The sequence below is a fragment of the Cervus canadensis genome, chromosome 10 (genome assembly GCF_019320065.1).
Source record: "Cervus canadensis isolate Bull #8, Minnesota chromosome 10, ASM1932006v1, whole genome shotgun sequence".
NCBI lineage: Eukaryota > Metazoa > Chordata > Mammalia > Artiodactyla > Cervidae > Cervus > Cervus canadensis.
Window position 1 is genome coordinate 76,845,133 of NC_057395.1, and position 21,358 is coordinate 76,866,490.

Sequence of the window (21,358 nt, forward strand, 5' to 3'; positions counted from 1 at the left end):
CCTGGCGCTGCAGAAAAGAAGCATGACTGCTTCAAGGTCACTCGAACCCAACGCTCCGCGTCACGGCCTGCGCTCAAGACGCGTGGGCGGGGTGGGGGGAGGCATGCAAACCCACGCGCCGTGGGCGGGGCGCCAGGGGTCGCCTAGGCAACGGGCGCGCGCCACGCCCAAGCCTGGAGTCCGGGAAAGGAGGGGGGAACGCGCGCGGTAAGATGTCTGCCAGGCCCCGCCCCCGGGCCCGCCCCGCGGAAGTGCTCGCCGACACCTACGAGCGCTGATTGGCCCTCCTGGCTGAGGGGCGGAGCTCGCGGCAGCGCGGTGCGTACTTCCGGTTGCCGGGTTGACATGAAGAAGCGGCGGCGGCGGCTGAGGCGGCGGTAGCGGCGGAGCCGAGGCTTGCTGGGGGACTCGGGGCGGCGAGCGCGACGCGGCCTAGAGCGGCAGACGGCGCAGAGGGGCCGAGGGTGAGGTGCGGCAGCCGCCCCGGCCCGTCATGGAGATGGAGAAGGAGTTCGAGCAGATCGACAGAGCTGGGAGCTGGGCGGCCATTTACCAGGTGCGGGAGCGCCCCGGAGCGCTGCAGGCCCTTCCTGAGGCCTCGAGAGCCTTCCCCTCACACACGCCGCCCCGGGCCCCGGTCTCCCTGTGCGTCCCGCCCTCCGCCTCGGCCACCGCTGCTTGAGGACGCTATCGGACGGCGGCCGCGGCCGGTGCCCTGTGTCTTTGTCCCCTGGGCGGGCCTGCGTCTCTCCCGGGACTCGCAGCCCCCCGCTGACCCCCCCACCTTCCTCAGGTCCTCCAGCCCCGGCTGACCGACCTCGCGAGCCTGGAAGCCGCCGGCCTCCGCTCTCGGCGCGAAGCCTCGCACCCCGACCCCGCCCCCCTGCCCGGCCACTCTTTGTCCCCTGGGGTGGTGGGCAGAACGCCCCCCGCCCCCACTTCCCTTCCTAGACCGGACCACCGCGGACTGTCTTCCTTTGTCTCCCCGGGGGGAGAGGAGGACTCCCGCCCTGCCTCTCTTACATTTCCTCTCCCCCTAGTCGCCGTGCTGCGTCGAGTCCCAAGGATGACAGTCCCTTCCCCTTTCCTGTTCATTCATTTGATGGATCTGCATCGGCGTGCCTCTTACCGTGCTAGGCACTGCGGAGGCGCTGGAAGTACTGTTTGTTGAACGAGACCTGCGAGATCCTATCCAGCCCGGGAGCTTAGTGTCGAACGGGGGCAGTCAAACACGTGAGCAGATCATTTCAAGTGGTGACAGGGGCTGCGGAAAAAAACCAAAATATCAGCGGGTCGAGAGTGACTTCAGGGGAGAGGGGCTGTCTCAGAGAAGGGGATCAGGGAAGACCTGTCAGAGGAAGAGGCATTTGCTCCGTGAGCTCAGCCCTGAGAATATCAGACTCAAGCGCTTTCCAGCCAGGAGGCCTGTAGCACCCACTCCACTGGGGCCAGAAGGTTACCCCGTGTCAGGCAGGCAGCGCGGGGTGGGGGGAGGTTAACGTTTTTAACTCTCTCGAAAACAGTATATTTTTCTCCGGCGAGCATCTGACCCTTCGGTCAGGGTGGAGATGATGTTTTCGCAGTCCTCGTCTCCTTGTGGGCTATGGTGGTTCATGAATAAAAACTTAGGGAGGTGGGGTTTCTCCCATATGTCTGCATCATCAGCTAGAAAAGATGAAGAGGTCTGCTTTCAGAAGCAGCGAAATCCTGTGAGGAAAATGTGTTGCTCCCGATTAAATGTCATTGCGGGGGTTGTGAGGATTAACCAAAAAAACCACACTGGGTGTTTTAAATAAGCGATGTGCAGAATAGAGAGGTGGTGTTACTTGTGTAAAGCGAGAAGGCTGTCTTCGGCTTATAGGCTCAAAAGGCAAATTGTGAGACCCATCAGCTGGTAGTACTAACATCTATTTTGAGCTCCACTTAAAAAGGAAAAAAAGCTTTAAGCACTTCATTGGTATGCTTGACTAACAAAAGCCTTTTTTTTGGCAGGCTTGGTTTCATGTGGATTTGCATCAAGCTTATTTGACAGGATTATTTTTACTTGCACTGTAATGTATATTAGCTTCTGATAGACTAATGTTTATAACCACTCTAATCTGTATAAGTACGGTCGATCAATATATAAAATTTGTATTCCATGTCTAGTCTCATCTGAGTGAATTGAATGAATTCCGCGAGTGACTTTGAGAATGTGTAGACAAGTTTTTTGCATCAGATTTAATACAGTAGAGTAAAGTGGTTTTAAATGAAAAAATTCTTGGTCTGAAGTGTTGAAGTTGATTATGATGTACCCCGTCTCAAGTAGGGGTGGCCTCCAGGAGGTTTGGGGGAAAATCTTTTATATGGAAACTGACTCAGTTGGCAACAACAAATTCATATTGTAAAAAGCCTTTGGTTGAATTTGATTTGTTTTAGGGCAGAGTGAGAGACCTGTCACCCAAGCATTGTTAAAACTGTGTTAAGCAAGCCATTAGCGTGGAGCATGGTCTTCAGTTAAATTTCCCTCGTTCTTAAGTTTGTCTACCACCTTGAAGTCCCATGAGTTATGTGTTGAGATTTCTCTAGACTCATAATGGATTGCCACATTTCTGGAGGTGGTTTCTTTTATCTTAGAGAATTATCCACTCAGGCTTTCTCACCTTTGCAGTACAGATATTTCTCTCTTACAAAATCGAAATTAGAAGCTCTTTTCCTTCTTAACGTTAAAAGTGTTAACAGCCAACTGTGGCATTTTAAAACAATATAGAATTCAAATGACCTTGAGTTTAAAGTGGCAGATTTTCCAAAGTATGTGTCAATTTACCGAAACCATTATTTTTCAGAAATTCAAAGAAATGTGTTTATGGTTGGTAGAAAATGGAAGTTAAAAATATTTTCTGGCATGTCACAAGGAAGGCAACTTTCTATCAAGCCACTTTGAGCTTGCTTAGTCTATTGTGATTTAAAAAATAATACGTAATTTTTGTAAACAAAGCAGTGCAGTTATTTCTCACTATACTAACTTCTAACTGGAACAAAAAGATGTAAAAACTCAGAAACAATGGGAAAAGAACACAGGATGAAGTAGACTCTTACATGCTGAGGAATGTGGCAGCTTAGAAAACACATGTTTCAAGCAAAGATTCTCTGTCGATTTGATAAAGTGAGTATAACTGGTTTTAGTCGTTAATTCTAATAAATAGCATAGACATTGATAAGCATTTAGGTCTATAAAAAGTCAGCTCTGAAAGCATGTGCAGATGGCTTTAAAAATTGTTTTCTATCATTTAAATGATTGTATGTCTGGTTTGAAAAGTGGAAGTAATACATAGCGGGCCTTGAGTGCTCAAGAGAGAAGAGATAGGGGAAAGGGATTGGTTTTGGAGCTAGAATGAGAGAAGAGTGGGCTTGAATGAATCAAAATAGGAAAAACGGCACGTTTGTAATTTAAAGTTGGGGTCAGGTATTTTCACTATTTCTCTCATCTTTAATTCTTTGATTCTCTGACACTGTTCACTACTTCTCAGTATGAATGATTTGATTGTCTCAGATAAAAGAGATTGCAACAACAGCTTGTGACTCGAAGGCAAGATTTATTCTGTGTTAGAGGCAGGCTTTGTAAAAATAGGCCACTCTCCCAATTGACATTTGTTTTTATAGTTGCTTTCATTGTGAAATACGACTTAAAGCCTGACTGTGTTAAAACCATGTTGTAACAATAGTCCACTAAAATTCCTTACTGTTCTACACTTCTTGTGTTGTTATAGTCTAAGGCGAATATTAAAATTTCCTAATAATTTTTATATAAATACTATGCTCTTCAGAGAAAAACTATGTTTTGTACAGAGGAAGAGATCTATACACTATGACTCACTTCACTTAAAAAAAAAAATAAGACAAACGGAAATGACATGGAGAGCTTGGGAAGCCCTAGTCATCTTGAGTGACCCATTAGATCTAAATGTTCTCTTGTAGCCCTGGTTTGAGTGCACTAAATTTAGGTGTCTGATCCCCACTTTGGAAATGTGCAAAGACACTTGTAATTGTCTGGACTCCTCTTAGATTAACAGGGGGTACAAGTAGAAATAGTGAAAGGAAGAGTGTTTTGCTGTCATTATTTGTTTGACATCACTGTTGTATTTATAGGAATACTTTGGTTCTTTTGGAAGTACATCATAAATCGTACCAGATGGTTCTAAAAAGTCAGCTGGCGGATAACATGTGTATACATGCACGCACACGTATGTGCTTAGTCGTGTCCAACTCTGTGTGACCCCATGGACTGTATCCCGCCAATATAGTGGTAATGCAAGTAATTTTCAGTTATCTACCATTGGGCTCCAAAGTCTCTCCAGTGCATTTTGCATTTTAGCACAAATAGCTCTCCCAAATCTATTTTTTAAAAATTCTGGTATTGAGTAATGTAATTAATGTATATTGAATTTCATGATAAATCTTTAAATTTCCTGTAGGGGTTTTTTCATTCTCTAAACTGCTGAAATAACTGTGTCTGCTCCATGGCGCCTGCCCGCCCCACCCCACGGCCGCCTTTTTTCTCTTTTTGAGTTGTCCGTTTTCTGATCATTTAGTTGCAGAATCCTTTTAGCAGTTTTGGTCCAATGCTGTGCTCTTAATGGCATGTATTTTTCATCAGCCTACCTGATGGCGTGTGAGTTTTGCACAAGCTGGCGTCCCTCCCTACAGTGTTTATGTTAATTCGCTCATGGTAACCAGCTGATACTGACTGCACAGAGGCTGGGCATGTTCCCTTGTACTGCCCCTGCTCGGGAACAGTGGGGAGTCCAGCTGGGTCATTGTGTCCAAGACAATGCAGTTTGGTACCAGTCCTTCGGTGCACGTTTTGAATATCCAGGAATGCTGGGAACTTTGCAGTGGTTCTTGATTCCCTCTGCCACATCTCACTGCCTGGTCACCATGACATGCTTCCTACCATCCCAGTGGTCTCAGTTCTCAAATTTTACCTATGCTGCTACCATATCTGGTTTCACATGACAGAAATTAGCGAAACCAGAAACATACTAATAAGGTCCCTCAACAATCTCTCCACATCTTCCCCCGCCCTACCGGATGTATTCTTCACATTATCTCTAGAGTAATTGTGTTAAAAACACACCTGAGCCTGTCTCTCCTCTGTTTACTTCTACGCTGTCGTTTACGTGTGAGGTCCAAACTCCTTGGCGTGGCAGCCAGGCTCCAGCCTTCCCCTCTCTCCCATGTACCTTTTATTCTAGCCACCCTGGAAGGTGCAGTCTTCTCCAGACTCACCCTTCTCTCTCGTTCTTCTGTCCCTTGGCTCAGCACTCTGTTTAGGCTGCCAGTCCCTCTTTCTGGCTTAGACGCGTGCCCCTCACACTAGATTTTGGCCTTCTCGCTTGCCGTGTCTGTACACCTTCACACCCATCTCTTTCAAAGCCGCGTACTCTCATGGGAGTGGTTTCTTCGCATCTGGGCGCATCTCCTGTAGAGTCGAGCTGTGGAGGTCGGCTCTTCATCTTTCTCGTTCATCTAGGTGTGTTCCGCACTGGCCACAGGTGCCTTAAGAAACGCTGGGGTCGAATTGGGTGTCAGCACTTTGCTCTGGGCCCTGACAACAGACAGACAGTCGTGGTTCCCAGCTTGCGTTCTAGGGGAGGAGGGATGGTAGGCACACATGAATGATGGGCCTGTGTGGGTACTAGTAGCAGAGGCCCCTCTCAGAGGAAACCAGCCCAGTGTGAGCCGCGGCGTGGTGAGGCAGTGTGCTTCTGCCCACTGTGGTGGCTTGGAAGAAACGCTTAGGTTCTTACGCAGTAGCGTTCACACCACCAGTGTGTTTCACAGGAACTTTCAGTTTAACAACAGATTTGTCCTTGGCCTGGGGTGAACTTAATAGGAAACTTGGAGGTAGTATATCTGTCTCTCTAAAAATCATTGAATTACTCTGTTCTCATCACTCGGCTTGTTCTCACATGCCTTCTAGAAGAGCTTCACATGTACCTGGTTTGTAAAATATGTTTTGACTATGGTGGGATTAAAAATATGGTTCTCCATAAAGTAACAACCCTTTTAAAATCTGTGATTTTTCTTTTTTTTTCCTCAAAGTATAAATGGTAAAGGCAAACATTTTTGGCCTTTGATCAGACCACACTCCTGGCCAAGAGAGTAGTTGAATCTTTTGCTTTTTCTGTAGTCAGTTCTAACACTAACTAGGCTGACTGGGTCCCTTCCCTACTTTGAGCTTCAGTCCCTTCCTTTGTAAAAATAATCCTTGACTAACTGACCACTAAGTTTTCATCAAGTAAAAAAAGTCTTTAATGTACTCACAAAGAGAGTTTAATGTTCTTGAAGTAATCCTTGTAAACACTGCAGTGGTTACTCAGTTTTGTAAGGTATGTGGGTGTCAGTGGGCACAATTAGGCTCAAAAATGCCTGAAAGTTTTGTGAGTATAGTTAAAGATTCAAAAGAATTGAAGCTTTTTTTCCCAAGAGGTATTGAAACATTTTTAATAAGTGGGGTTCCTTTGGTTCAGTAATGTGGGAAAATGAGTGGCACTGACATATGAGTTACGCTTGCAGTTTTTCTCAAAGTAGCAATTGGTGGTTTTTCCTGTAAAGATAGAGGAACTGATTCTTGAGAATTTACGAAAGATTCAACCCCAGCTAGGTACATGAAGAGTCGCTGCCCTTTATGTTGTAATTTTAGAAAGAAGCCTACATCTGGTCTAAATTCGTTTGAAGGGTATGTTAGTATACGCAGCGGCCATGTTTGCGAACACATCACCTGAGGCTCCAGCATTTGAGAAATAATGCTTCACTTTGGGCTTCAGAGTTGCCTGACAGCTGCCCTCCCCTTTCTCAAGGCTGTTTGATGTAATCACAAGTGACTTACTGACAGTCTGTAAATTTTGAATGTCTGAAAGCTACGAACAAGACCATTTCCCACATAAGATCTTTTCCCCCAAAATAAATAGCCAGAGGAAAATCAAGCGCACACACACACACACCCCGCCCCCATCAGTCAATCTTGAGACTGAGGTACAAGTCACCCTGCAGATAAAAATAACTCCTGATACATGATTTTCAGTTTTCTTCTTTTTAAATTTGTGACCTGATTTAATTTGCAGTTCCAAATGCTTATGATTCTGCCGAGGCTGTATGTAAAGTTTTACTGGTGGTGGTTATTTACTTGCTAAGTTGTGTCTGACTCTCTGACTCTGGACTGTAGCCCGCCAGACTCCTCTGTCCATGGGATTCTCCAGGCAAGAATACTGCAGTGGGTTGCCATTTCTTTCTCCCAAAGTTTTACGGATACCCCATGGTAACTAGATTTGGTGCTTAAAGTGTTCTGCAGCACAGAATCACAAAGTAAACGTGGCTTATTAACAAAGGGACCCTTAAGGATTGTAGTTTTCTCGGGAAAATTCACATATTCCCTACTACTCTTAATCTAGTACTGTGCCAGGAAATTTTGAGTCCTTATTGAAGAAGGTTAACCACTTGTTGAAGCAAACCTTTGGGCCCAAGTAGCCTTGTGTCCTGGGCTCTTTTACTTGTAGAGCAGTCTTCCCAAAGACTGAGTGAGGCATGCTTTCTTTGACAGATGAAGAAAGAAAAGCCTCGGTTGTGTTTTGTGGCTTTTGTGGGCCAGCAGCACCACTTGGAAAGATAAGATGAGCATAGCAAAACTAGGGTTCCAAGACTGCGTTTTTCTAGTTTACTAGTTAGTGATTAGAGAGGGAGATCTCTCCCTTATCTCCTTTACTCTGTTATTAAACGTTCTCCCCCTGACTTTTGTCTTCTTACCTAATGGCTTTGTTATTGGTACAACTCTTGCTTTTGAAGAATCACATTTAAAAATTGCCACACTGAGTCCCAGGGAACAGCTTAGCTAGTTTTTATTCTGATGAGTACTGATTACTCAGAGAATTATGCACTGCTGTGAATTGCTTACAGGAAGGTGAACATCAAGTTCTCTGAAGAACAGGGGGTCACTTAAAAATGTCTGCACATGAAATCACTTCTGAATATAACTTCACTCAAGAGAACAAATAGGCAAGCTGCATTTGGCATAATAGGGTAAATTAGCTTTAAATTCCCAATTTAACCACAAATGGTTAAACATTTGTCGCTGTTATATTTATCTCTCTTAGACCTTGTATTGCTTCACTTTTCAAAGAGTCAGGCCTGAGTTTGCTTCTGCAGGGATAAAGGTGAAGTATGCTTCAGTGGCTAGTCAATATTTGTGTGGCCTTCGCACAGAGAGAAGAGGCCTCTCGGAAGATATTCAAAGGTGTATTGGAGGGAGTTTTGTTTTTTGTTGTTCTTGTTGTTCTGCTTTATTTTTACCCTAATTTGAACTGTTTTTTGACAGCTTCTGGAGTTAAGAGTGTCGCCATTATTTTTCTCTGTTACGTGGATGTGCTGTGTAGGTGTAGTTGCTCAGCAGTGTCCGACTCTTGGCGACCCCATGGGGATTCTCCAGGCAAGAATCCTGGAGTGGGTAACCTGTCCCTTCTCCAGGGGCTCTTCCCAGCCCAGGATTGAACCAGGTTGTCCCGCATTACAGGCGGATTCGTTACCTGCTGAGCTGCCAGGGAAGCTCCTGCCGCCTGGATGCTACTTCCTCATTGCCAGGGTCTTTCAGATCATCGTCCTAAGAGGTGGGGTGAAGGGGTGAAGCAGAGTGGCGCAAGGTCAGGAAGTTGCATTAAGCCCCGTCAGGTTGACAGGCGCAAAGCCCGCCTCTGGAGCAGCCCTCGGTGCGCGGGGTGAGGTGGCCGTGCTGGAGGGCCAGCTGGTCCATGTGTCTCTTGACTGTTCGTTGAGAATCCACGTCCCCAGGATGCGTGCTGTGCTCTCAGGGGCCCTGCATGCGCCTAGCATGGCACTGTTTCTAAGTGTATTTAAGTGCTCCTTCATGTCCCACTGACAGTTCCTTAGTACCTCCTAGGGATTTGGTGCCATCAGCAGAGCTTTATTCCGTCTGTTCTCATCGTAGTACCCAGGTCTGCTCCTGTCCCTTGTTTTCCTGCTTACTGTTAAGAATGCTTTTGATAATTTGAGTAATAGTATTGAAGAGCACAGAGGAGCAGTTGGTAAGTTTTATGCTCATCTTTTCTTAACCACTTGTTTCCATCCTTTTTGAGCTTGAACTTGCTTCAGAAAACTTATCAAAATGTAGTCATCACTCAGAATAACTGTAAAAAAAAAATAGTTGAAGTTTAACAAACTGGTACCTCCCCCCCTCCCCCGCCAGGAACCCATATTTGTCAACTAAGCTTCCTTTTGCAACATGTTCCACTACTTGTTATTGTTTCCCAACAGGCTGTTCATTGGATGGCGATGTTCCTTTTGAAAGTAAAATAGATGGCTGGAGGAGATGGAGGCAAGGTTTGGTTTGCAGTAGGAGTCTGGCCTGTCCCTGGCTCTTTGTGTGAAGCTCAGCTGGAGATGGGTGTGGTCCATCATCTAAAATTTCCTATCTTCAGTTTGAGGAGGTGGTTACCATTCTAACCACTGACGAGCTGCACAGTACGTGCTATTTTATTTTCAGGGTGAAACTTAGCTCTAGTGGTTTCCCCTGTACTTGCCTTCAAAGTAATAAAATGTCATTCTTTGGTAATGTTTCCATGTCAGGTCCACTTTAGAAGGAAGAAAGGATACAGCTGAAGTTAAAGGATTAAACTGGCATCACTCCTTTAGTTTTGTAAATGCTTTTAATGTTTGATTTTTGTAGGTTGATCATAAGGAAGTGATAAGTGTGTTAGGTTATTTGTGGTTTGAGCTAATTTTAGTCTCCTGTTCACAGCTTGCTTTGTATCCTTTGACATTAAAACATGCTTTCTTAGAAAGACAAATTTTGAATGTAGGACTCGGTCTGTATTCTGCACTTGGCTACATTTCAAAAGCATATTTTTGTCAGTACTTTGGTAGCTGGACACTGTGAAGCATAGCAGCCTTCTTTTAAAATCATCGATTGCTTTGCTGAGTAATGTCTCTCCTTTTCCAGCACGTAAATTAGATTCTTTCCTCCAGGCATGGAACTGTTGCTCCAGGCCAGTAGCTAGGAGGGCATTTTTAAAAAGAGAGTCTGTCTGATCCTGGGATGTAACTGTGCTCGGAAACCTTTCCCACCCTGTCCCCTTCCTTGATAGAGCCTTGTACTCCTAAAGGCTGGGCTGTTGTCTCTCCAGTACTGGTGAGTTTCTCACAGGAGTTTTGCTTCAAAGCGTTAGTTCCAAGCTGCCCTGCTCCCCACCCTTAAGGAACCACCCTGAACACACATCCCCGAGGGCCTTGTGAGGGGATGGAAGGGAGAGCACGGGGTTTGGGCTCTGGGTCTGCCTTCTGCTATTGTGGGACCTCAAAGGAGTTAGCATTCAGGGTCAGGAGAAATGTAGTGATTAGACCAGATAACCTCACAGCTTGACTGGAATCTAACATCCTGCACCTCCGGGGTCAGATTCGGAGCCAGGAGAGTGGGATAACTTTGCTGGGAAAATCAGAGCTTCATGTCCTACGGATGCTAGATTCAGGAGCCTTCTATGTTCTGTGCTCCCCCTTTATCTAACAGTGAGACAGAACTTTAAATTTTCATATTAGCTCAAATCAAAACTTTAAAGACTTCATTATGTCTTTAAAAATAGAGAAAGCACTGTATGTAGGCATAAATTATTTTATAAAATGACCAACTGCCACACTGATGAATGCAGTTTCTTCTGAAATTCTTCTCATGTCTAAAGAGGATTATTAAGTTTTTGTAATTGACTAATATCTCCCATTCAAGGGAGAGAAACACGGTCTGATCCATGTTCTGTGCTCATTCATAATGAAACCCAGTAATAGCTAACATTTATTGAAGTCTGTTGTATGCCCCAGGCACTGGGCAAAGTGCTTTACATGCAGCGCCATTTATTACACACCATAAATTGGTCTTTAATAGCAGGAAATGCTTTAGGAGGACAATTAGGTGTCAGAACTTCTATGTTCTTCCCTGCCTGAAGTCTCCCGTGTCCTGGATCCAGCTTTACAGCGGCCTGGTGGCGGTGCTCACACTGACTGACGCACCACTGCCCACAAGGAATTGTGCTGCGCCTCCTGGGCCATTAGCACCGGGAAAGAGAAGGTGAAGATCGTGACCGTTGTCTGCGTTTCTGACCTGTTACTTAGATGTCACAAGGGGACCACCCAATTATATTGGACTTGGTCCACACAGTGCTTTAAAAACAAGAGGAGCTTAAACTTTTGTTGTTGTTGATAAATCAGGAGGAATCACATACAAATCTGGGTTTCTGACTTTTCTTGAAAAATCTGCAGATGACACGGTCTGAGCCCACTGTGATAGTGGTCTGGTGGGCCCAGGGGCACCACTCCCGCTAATTACACACTAGTAATCTAACTTGTGTGTATTCATTTACCACAGCTCTCCAGCGGGTCAGCCCATCCTCTCTCATATTAACTACCCAGCCCTTGGAACCTTGAATTTGAGCCTCTACTCCAGGCTGGGTTTTTTCCTTAGAGTTTGCTATCAGCATTAGAATTAAGATGATTTTTAAGATGATGTTTAGGCTTGTAAGTAGTTAGTGTGCTGTTATTAGATAAAATCAGAGCAAGGGAATTTTAGCCTGAGATGTGGTGGCTGGTGTCAAAATGCCTGAGGGCGGGCCCTTGACATTAAAACCCAGGCTAAGATCATTAACCAGGGGCTTCTTTCCTTCCTGCCCTTCCCCCTTCCCTCCTCATCCCTGACCCCCTTCTGCTATTTTGAGGAAGCTGGAAGCTGCCACCATGTTTTTCCACCTCGAGCAACTGAGTGTGACTATATTTTTGTCCCATGTTCAATTATTTCCACGAACTGTTTTTGATGATCAACTTGGAAATTAAATTGGATAGTCCATGTGGGACTTGATAAAAAGAATGACTTGCTCAAATGTATTTGCACTGAGAAATCTTAAGAAGTAAGGTTTTTAATGACTTGCTTTGTGACCTGGTTAGGAATGATACCATTTGTTGTGTGTCTCAATTTATATTTCTTTCTCTACCTTATACACTCTAGCAAGGGATGAAATAAATGATAGCCATAATAAGAATATTTATATATTACAAAGACTAGATGTGAGGGGTCTCTATACCTGTTTAGCAACAGAAGTTCATATTTTATTATAAGAGATGCTGTTTCTTTGATCTCTCTTCAACACCTGTTCTTCCACAGAGGTGTGTTCTATATAACGAGTCAGAACAAGCAATAGAGGGAAATCCCTGGTGGCCCAGTGGTTAGGACTTCGTGCTTTCACCGCCACTGATGTGGGTTCAGTCCCTAGTCAGGGAACTAAGATCTTGCAGGCTGCATGGCACAGCCAAAAATAAATACATTAATTAATTAAAAATAAAGTGTTGTTTTTTTTTTTTTTTTAAGTAAAAGCACTAGGTAGGGCAGATTCTTTACCATTATAAAGCAATCAGGATCTTTGTTCCAGGGTTTATACCTTTTCCCTTCCTAAAGCTGAATCCCAGAAGGACAGAACTGACTCAGCCGTGAATCATGTGACGTGATGGCACTACTCATTTAATGCTTTTTTGTATTAAAATATTTGCAGTTAAAATCAATAACTGAAGATCAGTTTCTCCATGGAGCTTTTTAGCTACCCTTTATTTCCTCTTCTGTTCTCCAGTTGTAAGCTCCTCTCAGGCTGAGTCCATTCACTCATTCAAGTACGTGAGCTGGGAGGCAGTGAGGATAAGTGGTGCGCGAGAAAGACACAGTCGGTCCTTGCTCTTAAGAAGCTTAGCAGTCCAGCCAGCAAAGGGGCTGAAAAGAGATGCTCCCAGTTCAGGAATGCGCGCCTATTGGCTTAGGCCTGGTACTTGGGCGTTTGGGAGAAGGAAAAGCAGGCAGAGGAGCTGTCAGGTAAAAACGGTTTATATAAGTCACATCTGGGCTTCCCTCGTGGCTCAGTGGTAACGAATCCACCTGCCAGTGCAGGAGACGGCTTCAGTCCCGGACCATCCCACATGCCCCGGAGCACCTAGGCCCGTGCCCCGCAGCTATTGCGCCTGCGGGCTGAAGCCTGGGAACCGCACCTTCCGAAGCCTGAGTGCCCTAGGGCCTCTGCATCGCAGCGAGAGCAGCCACCGCAGCAAGAAGCCCTGCAAATACCCTTCAGTCTACAGAAAACAGCCTTATATTTTAACATGTAAAATATTTTTTAAAAGAATCTTTAAGTTTAAACTTGACTCACTAAGAGCAAATTGAAAATATGTGGCTCTCCCCCTGATTTGCAGATGATACTGTAAGATAAAGGTCTCATTTATTCATTGTGAACTTTAGAGGATATTTTTAATGGTGTTGGCTAGCTCATGCCATTATGTGGTCTGTATTAGCGGTTCTCTATAAATAGATGGCTTTGTTTGAATGATTCTTTCATGTCTAGTACCTTGTAAAGTAAGTTTGCTGATCATTTATCCTTGTTTTAAATGACTAAGTGATGGGCTTTAATTCTTAGGCATTTTAGCATTTTGGATATGATTACAAATTCTGAGACTTTATGATTACTTAAATTTAAACATACAAATTACCATCTTGAGCAATTCTGAATGAGTTGCTGACTGTTGTCTGTTTTCCATTCACATACTTACTAAACTCATTCCTTGCTGTGTAGGAACAGTCAGAATTAGATATCTGCAAACCATTAAGGTTGTGAAACATCTATTTTTTCCTTTTTCTAATTCTGGCTATGAAGATCATGTATCAAAGTAACACTGGATTTTATTTTTTAAAGAATAATTGTTGATTACTAGTCATCAGATTTGAAAAGGGGAGAGGTTTTCTTACTAATGGGTGACAGAGTAAAAGAAGCTTTGACTATTTTTCTTTTAATGGTGGAGGAGGATGTTTAAGTGTGGTTTTGTTTTGGAGTCACTTACGGGTCGCTGAATGGATACCATGGAACACCCACAGCAGTAGATGTACGGAGTAGAAAACAGTAGTTCATAGGCCTCTAGCAGAATCCCTCAGCACAGCAATTAACGGGCAGAATATTGCCAGGCGTTGGTGGGGGGCCGCGGTGCGAGGGAGCAGCTGTTTAAGATGGAAGTGAATAGGGAAGCATCATAAAAATAGACCTTCAGTAGAAATCCAAACTCTGGACAAGACTCCAGTTCATTGATTATGCTTTGTCTTCAGATTTGCTGAAGAAAGTGAAAACAGTGAGGACCAGAGGGGAGGTATGGGGGGGGGATGGGTATATCTCAGAGAGGACCCCAGCAGGGATCCATCCCCTAGTCGTAAATCGGCTTTGGCGACTGGTTTAATTACTCACCTGTATCGCGCTGCTTATGTTTTAAGTGGGCCCCTCTGCATCCCTCCGTCCCCCTAATTTTCCTGGCTCCCAGCATGTCTTCTGTCCCATGGCTGCTTTCATTCAGGGCCGCGTCAGAGTTCACTGGGGCCATCCGCCTACCATGCTCACCTTGTACAGTTCGTGTCTCTCCTTTCTGTCTCCCTCCCATGGGGGGCCAGGCATGCTCTGGCCCTTAGCATCATCTCTGTGTTTCCCGTCTCCTTAGACTCAGACCTTTCACTCTCTGATCACAGCGCCCTGTGCCTCCACACCCCCTCCCTCGGTTACTTCCCTCCTCTGGGTTTACTCCTTCAGCCAGATTTTCAGCTGCTCGTTTCCAGCCCAAGCCCTCCATTCCCTCCAGCGGTCAGTCCCTTGAAATGCTGCCTCTCCAGTATTCCCACCTCGCCCTTTTGCCCATCTTCTTGCCCTCAGCACACCTGACCAACTCCACCCTGCCTGGACCAAGCCAGCCACCTGCTTGTCTCTCCCTGGGCCCTCGCTCCTAAGTGCTGCTGGAGAGGATCTTCCAGCTGTGCAGATGGGCCCGCTAGAAGTCTGGTCAGTAACCTCAAGTCTGTCTCCCCCAGCTTCTGGCTGTCAGGCCTGAAGTTTGCCAGCCATCCTTCAAGCCTTATTTCTCTCGACGGGAAAAAGGAGCCTTTGTCCTAAGACAGCCCTTATATCTGTGCTCTCCACGCCTTCCCATCCTACCTGTTCAAGGCCTCTTGTTCTGACAGGTTTGTGACTCTTTTATGTATGTGTCCTTAGCCCTCCATCTTTTTTGAACCACTTAAACATTTGCAGGCTTTCTCTGGCAGCAACTCCCCCACCATCAGTGCTTTCCAGTTGAAATGTTTGAAATAAATAGGTCACTGTGTCCATTGTTCACCTCCTGTCATTCCCCGACCCAGGGAAGCTACGCTCCACCCTAGCACACCTTGAAAATAATTCTTCACAAGGTCACTGTTTGCTTCCTTGTTGCTAAATCCAACGGATTCTTTGCATCCTTATCATAACACCATTTAACACGGTCGACCCCATTTGCTTCTTGAATATTCTCTAAGCGCAGTTTCCATCACTCTCTTCCTTTCCCTTTCCTTTTGTATCTTCTCCCTTTCTAGCTAGTTGGTCCCAGCTCTCACTCCTGGGCTCCTCTGCTCCTCTGCTGGGGGAGTTCCGCGCGTCTCCCCACACCACCGCTCTCATCTGCCTCTCTGTTCTTCGCTGTTTCAGTTGTTTGCCCAGAAGTAGTAACAGCCCCTGAATCCAGAGTGGCTCACAGATGTTCTTGGACTCTGGTACAGCTTCCAAAATGAGTTTTGTTCCTGAAATGTCAGCTCGCTGTCTCCCACAGGGCCTTTGTGTGTACTGTTTCCTCTGCCTGGAACATTCTCCCTCACCAAGTCTCATTCTGCCTTCCAGTCCCAGCGTGGGCATCTCAGGAGGCTTTCTCAGACTTCCCCGACTCCCCCATCCCTGAACTTCCGCTTCCATAGCGCTGGGTGTGATGACGCTGTAATGACACCCGTTGTCCTGTAATGGCCTGTTTGCCTACGTATCGCCAGTTAACCCGTCTTAGAAGTCTTCAAAAGGGCAGGACTGGCAGGATTGCTTTTGTTTGAGTCATTTCTGTCCCTTAGTACCCAGTATAGTGCCAGGCACATAAAAGAGCCTAATACATAGTTCCTGAGTGAGTCGATGAGCTGTGCTCTTTGGGTGGGTGAATTGGAAGCTGGTTGATAGTGAGGCGTTGACTAGGTAAGTGTTGTGCAGACCATGTGTTACTGACCCCACCATCGGTTTAGCACACTGTTTTTTCTCTTACCTTTTAGAGTATGTGTGGAAACCGCCCCTCCCCACCCCCCCACTGAAACAAGAAGCCCTTCTGACCTGGATCCGGGTGGAATTCTTGGTGTGTCCCTCAGGGTGCCCTGATGTAGTGAGACTTCATTCCAGTGGTCCTTAGCTCAGATAAATAGACGCATACGTACATAAATACATTCGCTGGAACTGTCTCGTCTGTAAGCCACCTTTGTCTCCCTCAGCCGGTCCTGCCTCGGGGCTGCACACAGCCCATACCCCGGGGGGGGGCCTTTGCCCTGTGGTTTCCCAGTTCTCGTGTTCCACCGTGCGGGCTGTGCGGGCCAAGTAGGAGCAACATCAGCAGGGGGGAGTCTTCCCTCCTGAAACTTCTTAGGTTTGGTAGCTGGGACTGACCAGCGCTGACAGAAGTAGAGGCATTTATTAAAAGCCAGAGTTGTCAGCGTGCAGGATGCAGAGCTCCTGTTCGCAAAGGATTTTGTGGTTGGCTTGGTGCTCCTCTATAAAAGTAAAGAATTGGACAAAAATGGGAGGAGCGTGCTTAGGTCTCTAAAGTCAGATCCTTTTTCCTAAGTAATTTGCCTTTAGAGTTTCATTTGTTTGGAATTTCCTGAGATTTTGATCTTGCCAGACAATTTCCAGCAAAACAAAATTCTGGGCAGGTGAAGAATTTGCATGTGAAACGAAATCATTGTTCTTGTTTTTAACTCTTTTCTTAACGTATTATCCTTGGTTCAGCCCTGAAGGTTATTCTGTCTTTTGTGACTCTCAACTTTTCCCTCATCTTCTGGTTCTTACGAAAGGAGTGGCATTGTCTGAATGGAGGAGAGGAATAAAAATAGACGTCAAACCATTATTCTTGCCTAGGCAGGCTTGCCTTTACGGCTTGGAGTGGAATGACGTGTCTGATCTGGTGAAGAAGGGGTATTTCGGGTTGGTTTGGCTTCTTGTTGGATTTGACTTTTTTTTTTGAAGGTTTGTCTTTTAAACTGGAATTTTTATGTGAATGTAATCAAATGTGTATAAACATCCATAGTTTCCCAGTTGGCATCACACATTTCTGTTACCTGTATTAAACAGAAGTCATTGTGGTGAATGGCGTGAGGCAGGGTTGCTTATTCAAATGAACCAAGGCCTGGCATGATTAAGTGGTCGTAAAGCAGACTTGTGACCAGAGAGTTCTTTTCTTCCTGGCCCAGTGTCCTTTCCTCCAGATGTGCCCCTTTCCCGGAGCCCGGGGAACGCCTCTTGTCGGAGTGACGGAGCAGAGGCTTCCTGCTGGGACTGCAGCGCTCGCCCGCCTCAGTCTGCTTGCCGCAGAATGGAGGCACTGAGCCCTCATTGCTACTACGGGAATTGTTTTCACCATGAAAGTGCCTTTAAACAAGTCTGAAGGCCAGAGGTAGACCGGTTGAGAACCAAGTCAAAATAGCATTAAAGCCAGAGCTGTTGGCAGGAGTCTTACAAAATGTGTTGAAGATGGTTATGGGAAGCAGGAAGCATTTCTGTCCCAATAGGTTGGGTTCAGACATACTAACACAGTCCCGGTGTTGTGGTGTCTGTTACCGAGTCCCCACTCACCATCACATTCTTTGTCTTGTTTCCCCCTTCCTTGCTTCCCCTCCTCACCACCCTCTCCCCCCCCCGGCCACTGCGGGCACCAGTAGCAATCACCCACATGTTGGGCCTCAGGCCGCTTCCCTACCAGGACACGGGCCGGCGGCGTTGGCTGTGGACGCGGAACCAAGGTCAGTGGGTTCTCGCGCTGTGTGCCTTGGGACATTTGACTGGCTGCAAGCTAGCAACAAACTGCTACTTCCATGGTCTAATATGTGGTTGTTTTCTGTCTCTGTATTTAAGGCCGGTTGAAGAAGATAGATGATAGAAGCAAGCCTGTCTTATGCTTGCTTAAGCAAGTCTTCAGCAGGTTGGGAGAGGTGCTCATGAGCAGTCAGAAAGCCGGGCGCAGCAGCCTGTAAGGCAGAACAGGCTCCGAGGGGCCGAGTTCGGCGTCCATGGGTTTTGGTTTTCGTCTGAGTTTTAATCTCCCTGTTTTGTCCTTTTTAAATTGACAGGCCTCAGATAAAAAGCTGTGGGCGGTCTCATGTGTCGTGGAGTACCTGGGTGTGAGTCTCAAAGATTATGACTGTCCGGAGCATCCCTTAAATCTTACTTGGGTCAGTTCACAGGAACAGGGTTCAGATGGACTGTTCCAGCTGGCAGAGTCTAGAACGGTAACCAAGCATGAAAGTACAGACAGTCCCTAATACGTAAACACGTCCAGTACAAAAGGTTGAAAGTTAGTTGTTCAGGACATGGAACATAGTTTCTATAGAATCAGTGCGGTGGCTAAGGTCCAGACTTACCCTGGTACCTGTTTAATCTGCAGTATACCTGAAGTGTCCCTATTAATATGTGCTTTTCCCGTAGAATTATTATATACGACGATTACTTATGCATAATAGTGGTTTTATTAATAAAAACCATTCTTGGTTCCGTCTGGGAGGTTGTGTGTGTGTCTCTGGGCGAGGGGGTGGGATGGGTGTGTATTAATATATACGCTGTTCTCATGTAACCTTGGCACTGGACGTAGTTTTTCTCCTCCCCTCCAGGTAAGTGTGGGCTCCCATGGATTTCAGGGGAGAGGCTGGGTTAGGGATGCAGCGGGTAGACTGGAGCTTGAAGAATTGGTTAGGCTGGTGCTTCTGGGGCTGGAGAGCAATGGCAGCTCCCACAGCACTTCCTGGGCCAACCATCTCTTCATTGTCCTCTGTTGTTGTCTCCTGGGGTCTCCAGACATTGACCTTTTTTCCTTGGTTACCGTTTTTTTTTGCTTGGACTAGGGTTTTTGCTTCTGATCTGCGCCTGAATTTCTTATCCGAGGCTCCTGTTTTTGAAATAAATATAAAGTCTTTCAAAATTAAATGTTGTAGCAGAGTTGTCACCTGTTAATTTTTCTGTGAGAAATTGTAGAATCCCAGGTGACTAAACTTTATAAACTGTGCCTGTAATCGCAGGTGACTAAACTTTATAAACTGAACCTGTATTTCAATTTCATCCTCCCCTGATGTGTGTCACATTGCAGAAAATAATAATAGCTTTTATAGTTAATACTGGTTACATTTCCAATGATTATATTTCTTATTTAAGACTTGTTTTCAGGTAAGACCTTTTCATGACCGTACCTGAAACTGTACAACGCATTTTCTACTTAAACCTTTGGAAGCTGTCCACAGAGTCCAAGATGAGTTCCTCCAGGCACCTGGGTAAACCTTCGGGCAGGTGATCTCTGTGGCCTCCTCCAGCTTGATTGGTGCCCCACCTGGTCCACAGAAATCTTCACGGGCAAGTACAGGCAGCACAAGCCAGGCCTAGCAGACGGGACCTAGAGAGTGTCTGAATGGCTCGGCAGGCCTGGCCCTCGCAGCCTTGGAGAAATGGTTTGCCTCCGGGGCTGTCATCTCCCATAAATGTCACATTCCCCTCCCTGAGCCCACAGACAGCCAGCTTGCACTTCATCTTCGTGCTCAACCAAGCAGTGCTGAGATGCGGGGGCCTTGGGCTCCTGGCTGATGGCTGCAGTTGCCCTGGGTGTTTCCGTTTAGCACCTGGCAGCTTTTGAACTGGCTCGTGGAGAGCTACAGGGCTAAGGTTCCCTGCTAGTTCACGTTCAGCTTTTTGTCCCTGACTGGACAGCAGCTGTTTCACTTCTCAGCAGAAAGGGCCACTGGGCCTACCCATGCCCACTCAGAAAGGAAGGTGAAGGTGTGATGTACCACTTCTGAAAGGTTGGGTCTGGCGTCATCGTAAACAAGAAGGAGGGTCAGGCAAGGCTGGAGGTGGAACGTGGCTGCTCCCCAGAATTACAGATTGTTCCACAAGTGCATCCTGGCACAGTGTGATGGAGGTTTCTGGCATTTTATTCCTCTTAATAATCATAGCACAGAAGGGGATGGGGGAGTGGGCTTGTCTGGCCGTGGAAGCTGTCGTATTAAACAGCACTTTTTGCTTTTAACAAGCTTTATCCAAATGAGACTTTACGTTTTCTCTCTCAAATTTACTGGCAGTTTTTCTGAAAACATCTAATTATTTTGCCAGAAAATCAGTCAAGGACTTAGCCTTTTTTTTTAACCTATGCAAATATGTACACACTCTTTTAAAATAGATCAGACAGAAATGGGTTACCTGTAAGATATTATATATTCTCTAATGCATTCTTTTTATATTAGGTACATTTCTATAGACTTTCTTATGCTCTTATTTGGAGGATGTATTTTGTAACATAGAGCAGTGCTTTATCTTGCCTTATAAGCTTGATAAATTTTTTAACCACTAAACATTTTTTTGTATATTGTGAAATCCACTGAGTAATTATAACATCAGCAGACACTTGTTTACACGTTAACATATGTATCTATTCCTAGTTGCACTAAAAACCCAAAATAGCCTTCAGTTCTTTAGTTTTCCCTTACTTCCAGCTGATTGCCACGCCTGCCGGCTTCCTTCTTGAAGTGTGCATCTGACCCTCTTCTCCCTCATCTTCTCCGCTCGCCTCTTCAGGCCCCTCCTCTCTGGCCGTTTCTGGTCCCCTTCAGGTGGATTGAGCCCTTCACTTCCAGCCTGTCTTTCATGGGACGAGAAGGGATATCCTTGTCCTACTCGAAGACTTCCAGTGGCTCTCCGTTGCTGTGTCTGTCGTCTCCAGATTCCTTGGCCTCACCTAACACAGGTGCTTACAGCAGGTCCGCGGAGGGTGTGGCCCCCTCTGCTGGCTGGCCTCCCCCACCCCTCAAACCCCCCTCGCCCGTTCCCTTTGCACTCCAGGCTGAGTTGTCGAGGGTGCTGGGTCTCCTGTCCGCCGAGAGCCTCCTTTCAGCTCACAGGCCCCACCTCCGTGGAGCATGTGCCTCCTGCTCCCAAGGCCAAGCTGACTGTCCTGTTCAGTTCCTTTCTTTAAAATACTATGGCAAATATTACTAGTATGCTTTCTCTGTTACCTCTGTGAATGCAGTGATTTTCCCTTATCCACCCCAGGAATCCCATCTCCCTGGAGGAAAGTTAGGATTTGGTCCCGGGAAGAAAGCCACTGAGAAAGCACGTATTCTGCCTCTGGCATGCCAAATAGCATTTTTTTTTTTTTTTAAACAACACGCTGCTCTTTTTTAGCAATTCCATTTTATGTGAATTAATCTTTTTATTCTATTGCTTATATA

General features: G+C 46.0%; 1 protein-coding gene across 2 annotated transcripts in view; it reads left to right on the forward strand.

The window, feature by feature from the left end:
• Window positions 1-315: 315 nt before the first annotated feature.
• Window positions 316-21,358, forward strand: part of PTPN1 (protein tyrosine phosphatase non-receptor type 1) — a 62,909-nt gene continuing 41,866 nt past the window's right edge. For both annotated transcript variants that reach the window (XM_043478471.1, XM_043478472.1), the window contains exon 1: window positions 316-556. In XM_043478471.1, coding sequence (XP_043334406.1) covers window positions 494-556 — 63 coding nt within the window. In that variant the 5' untranslated portion in view covers window positions 316-493. The remainder of the gene's footprint in view (window positions 557-21,358) is intronic.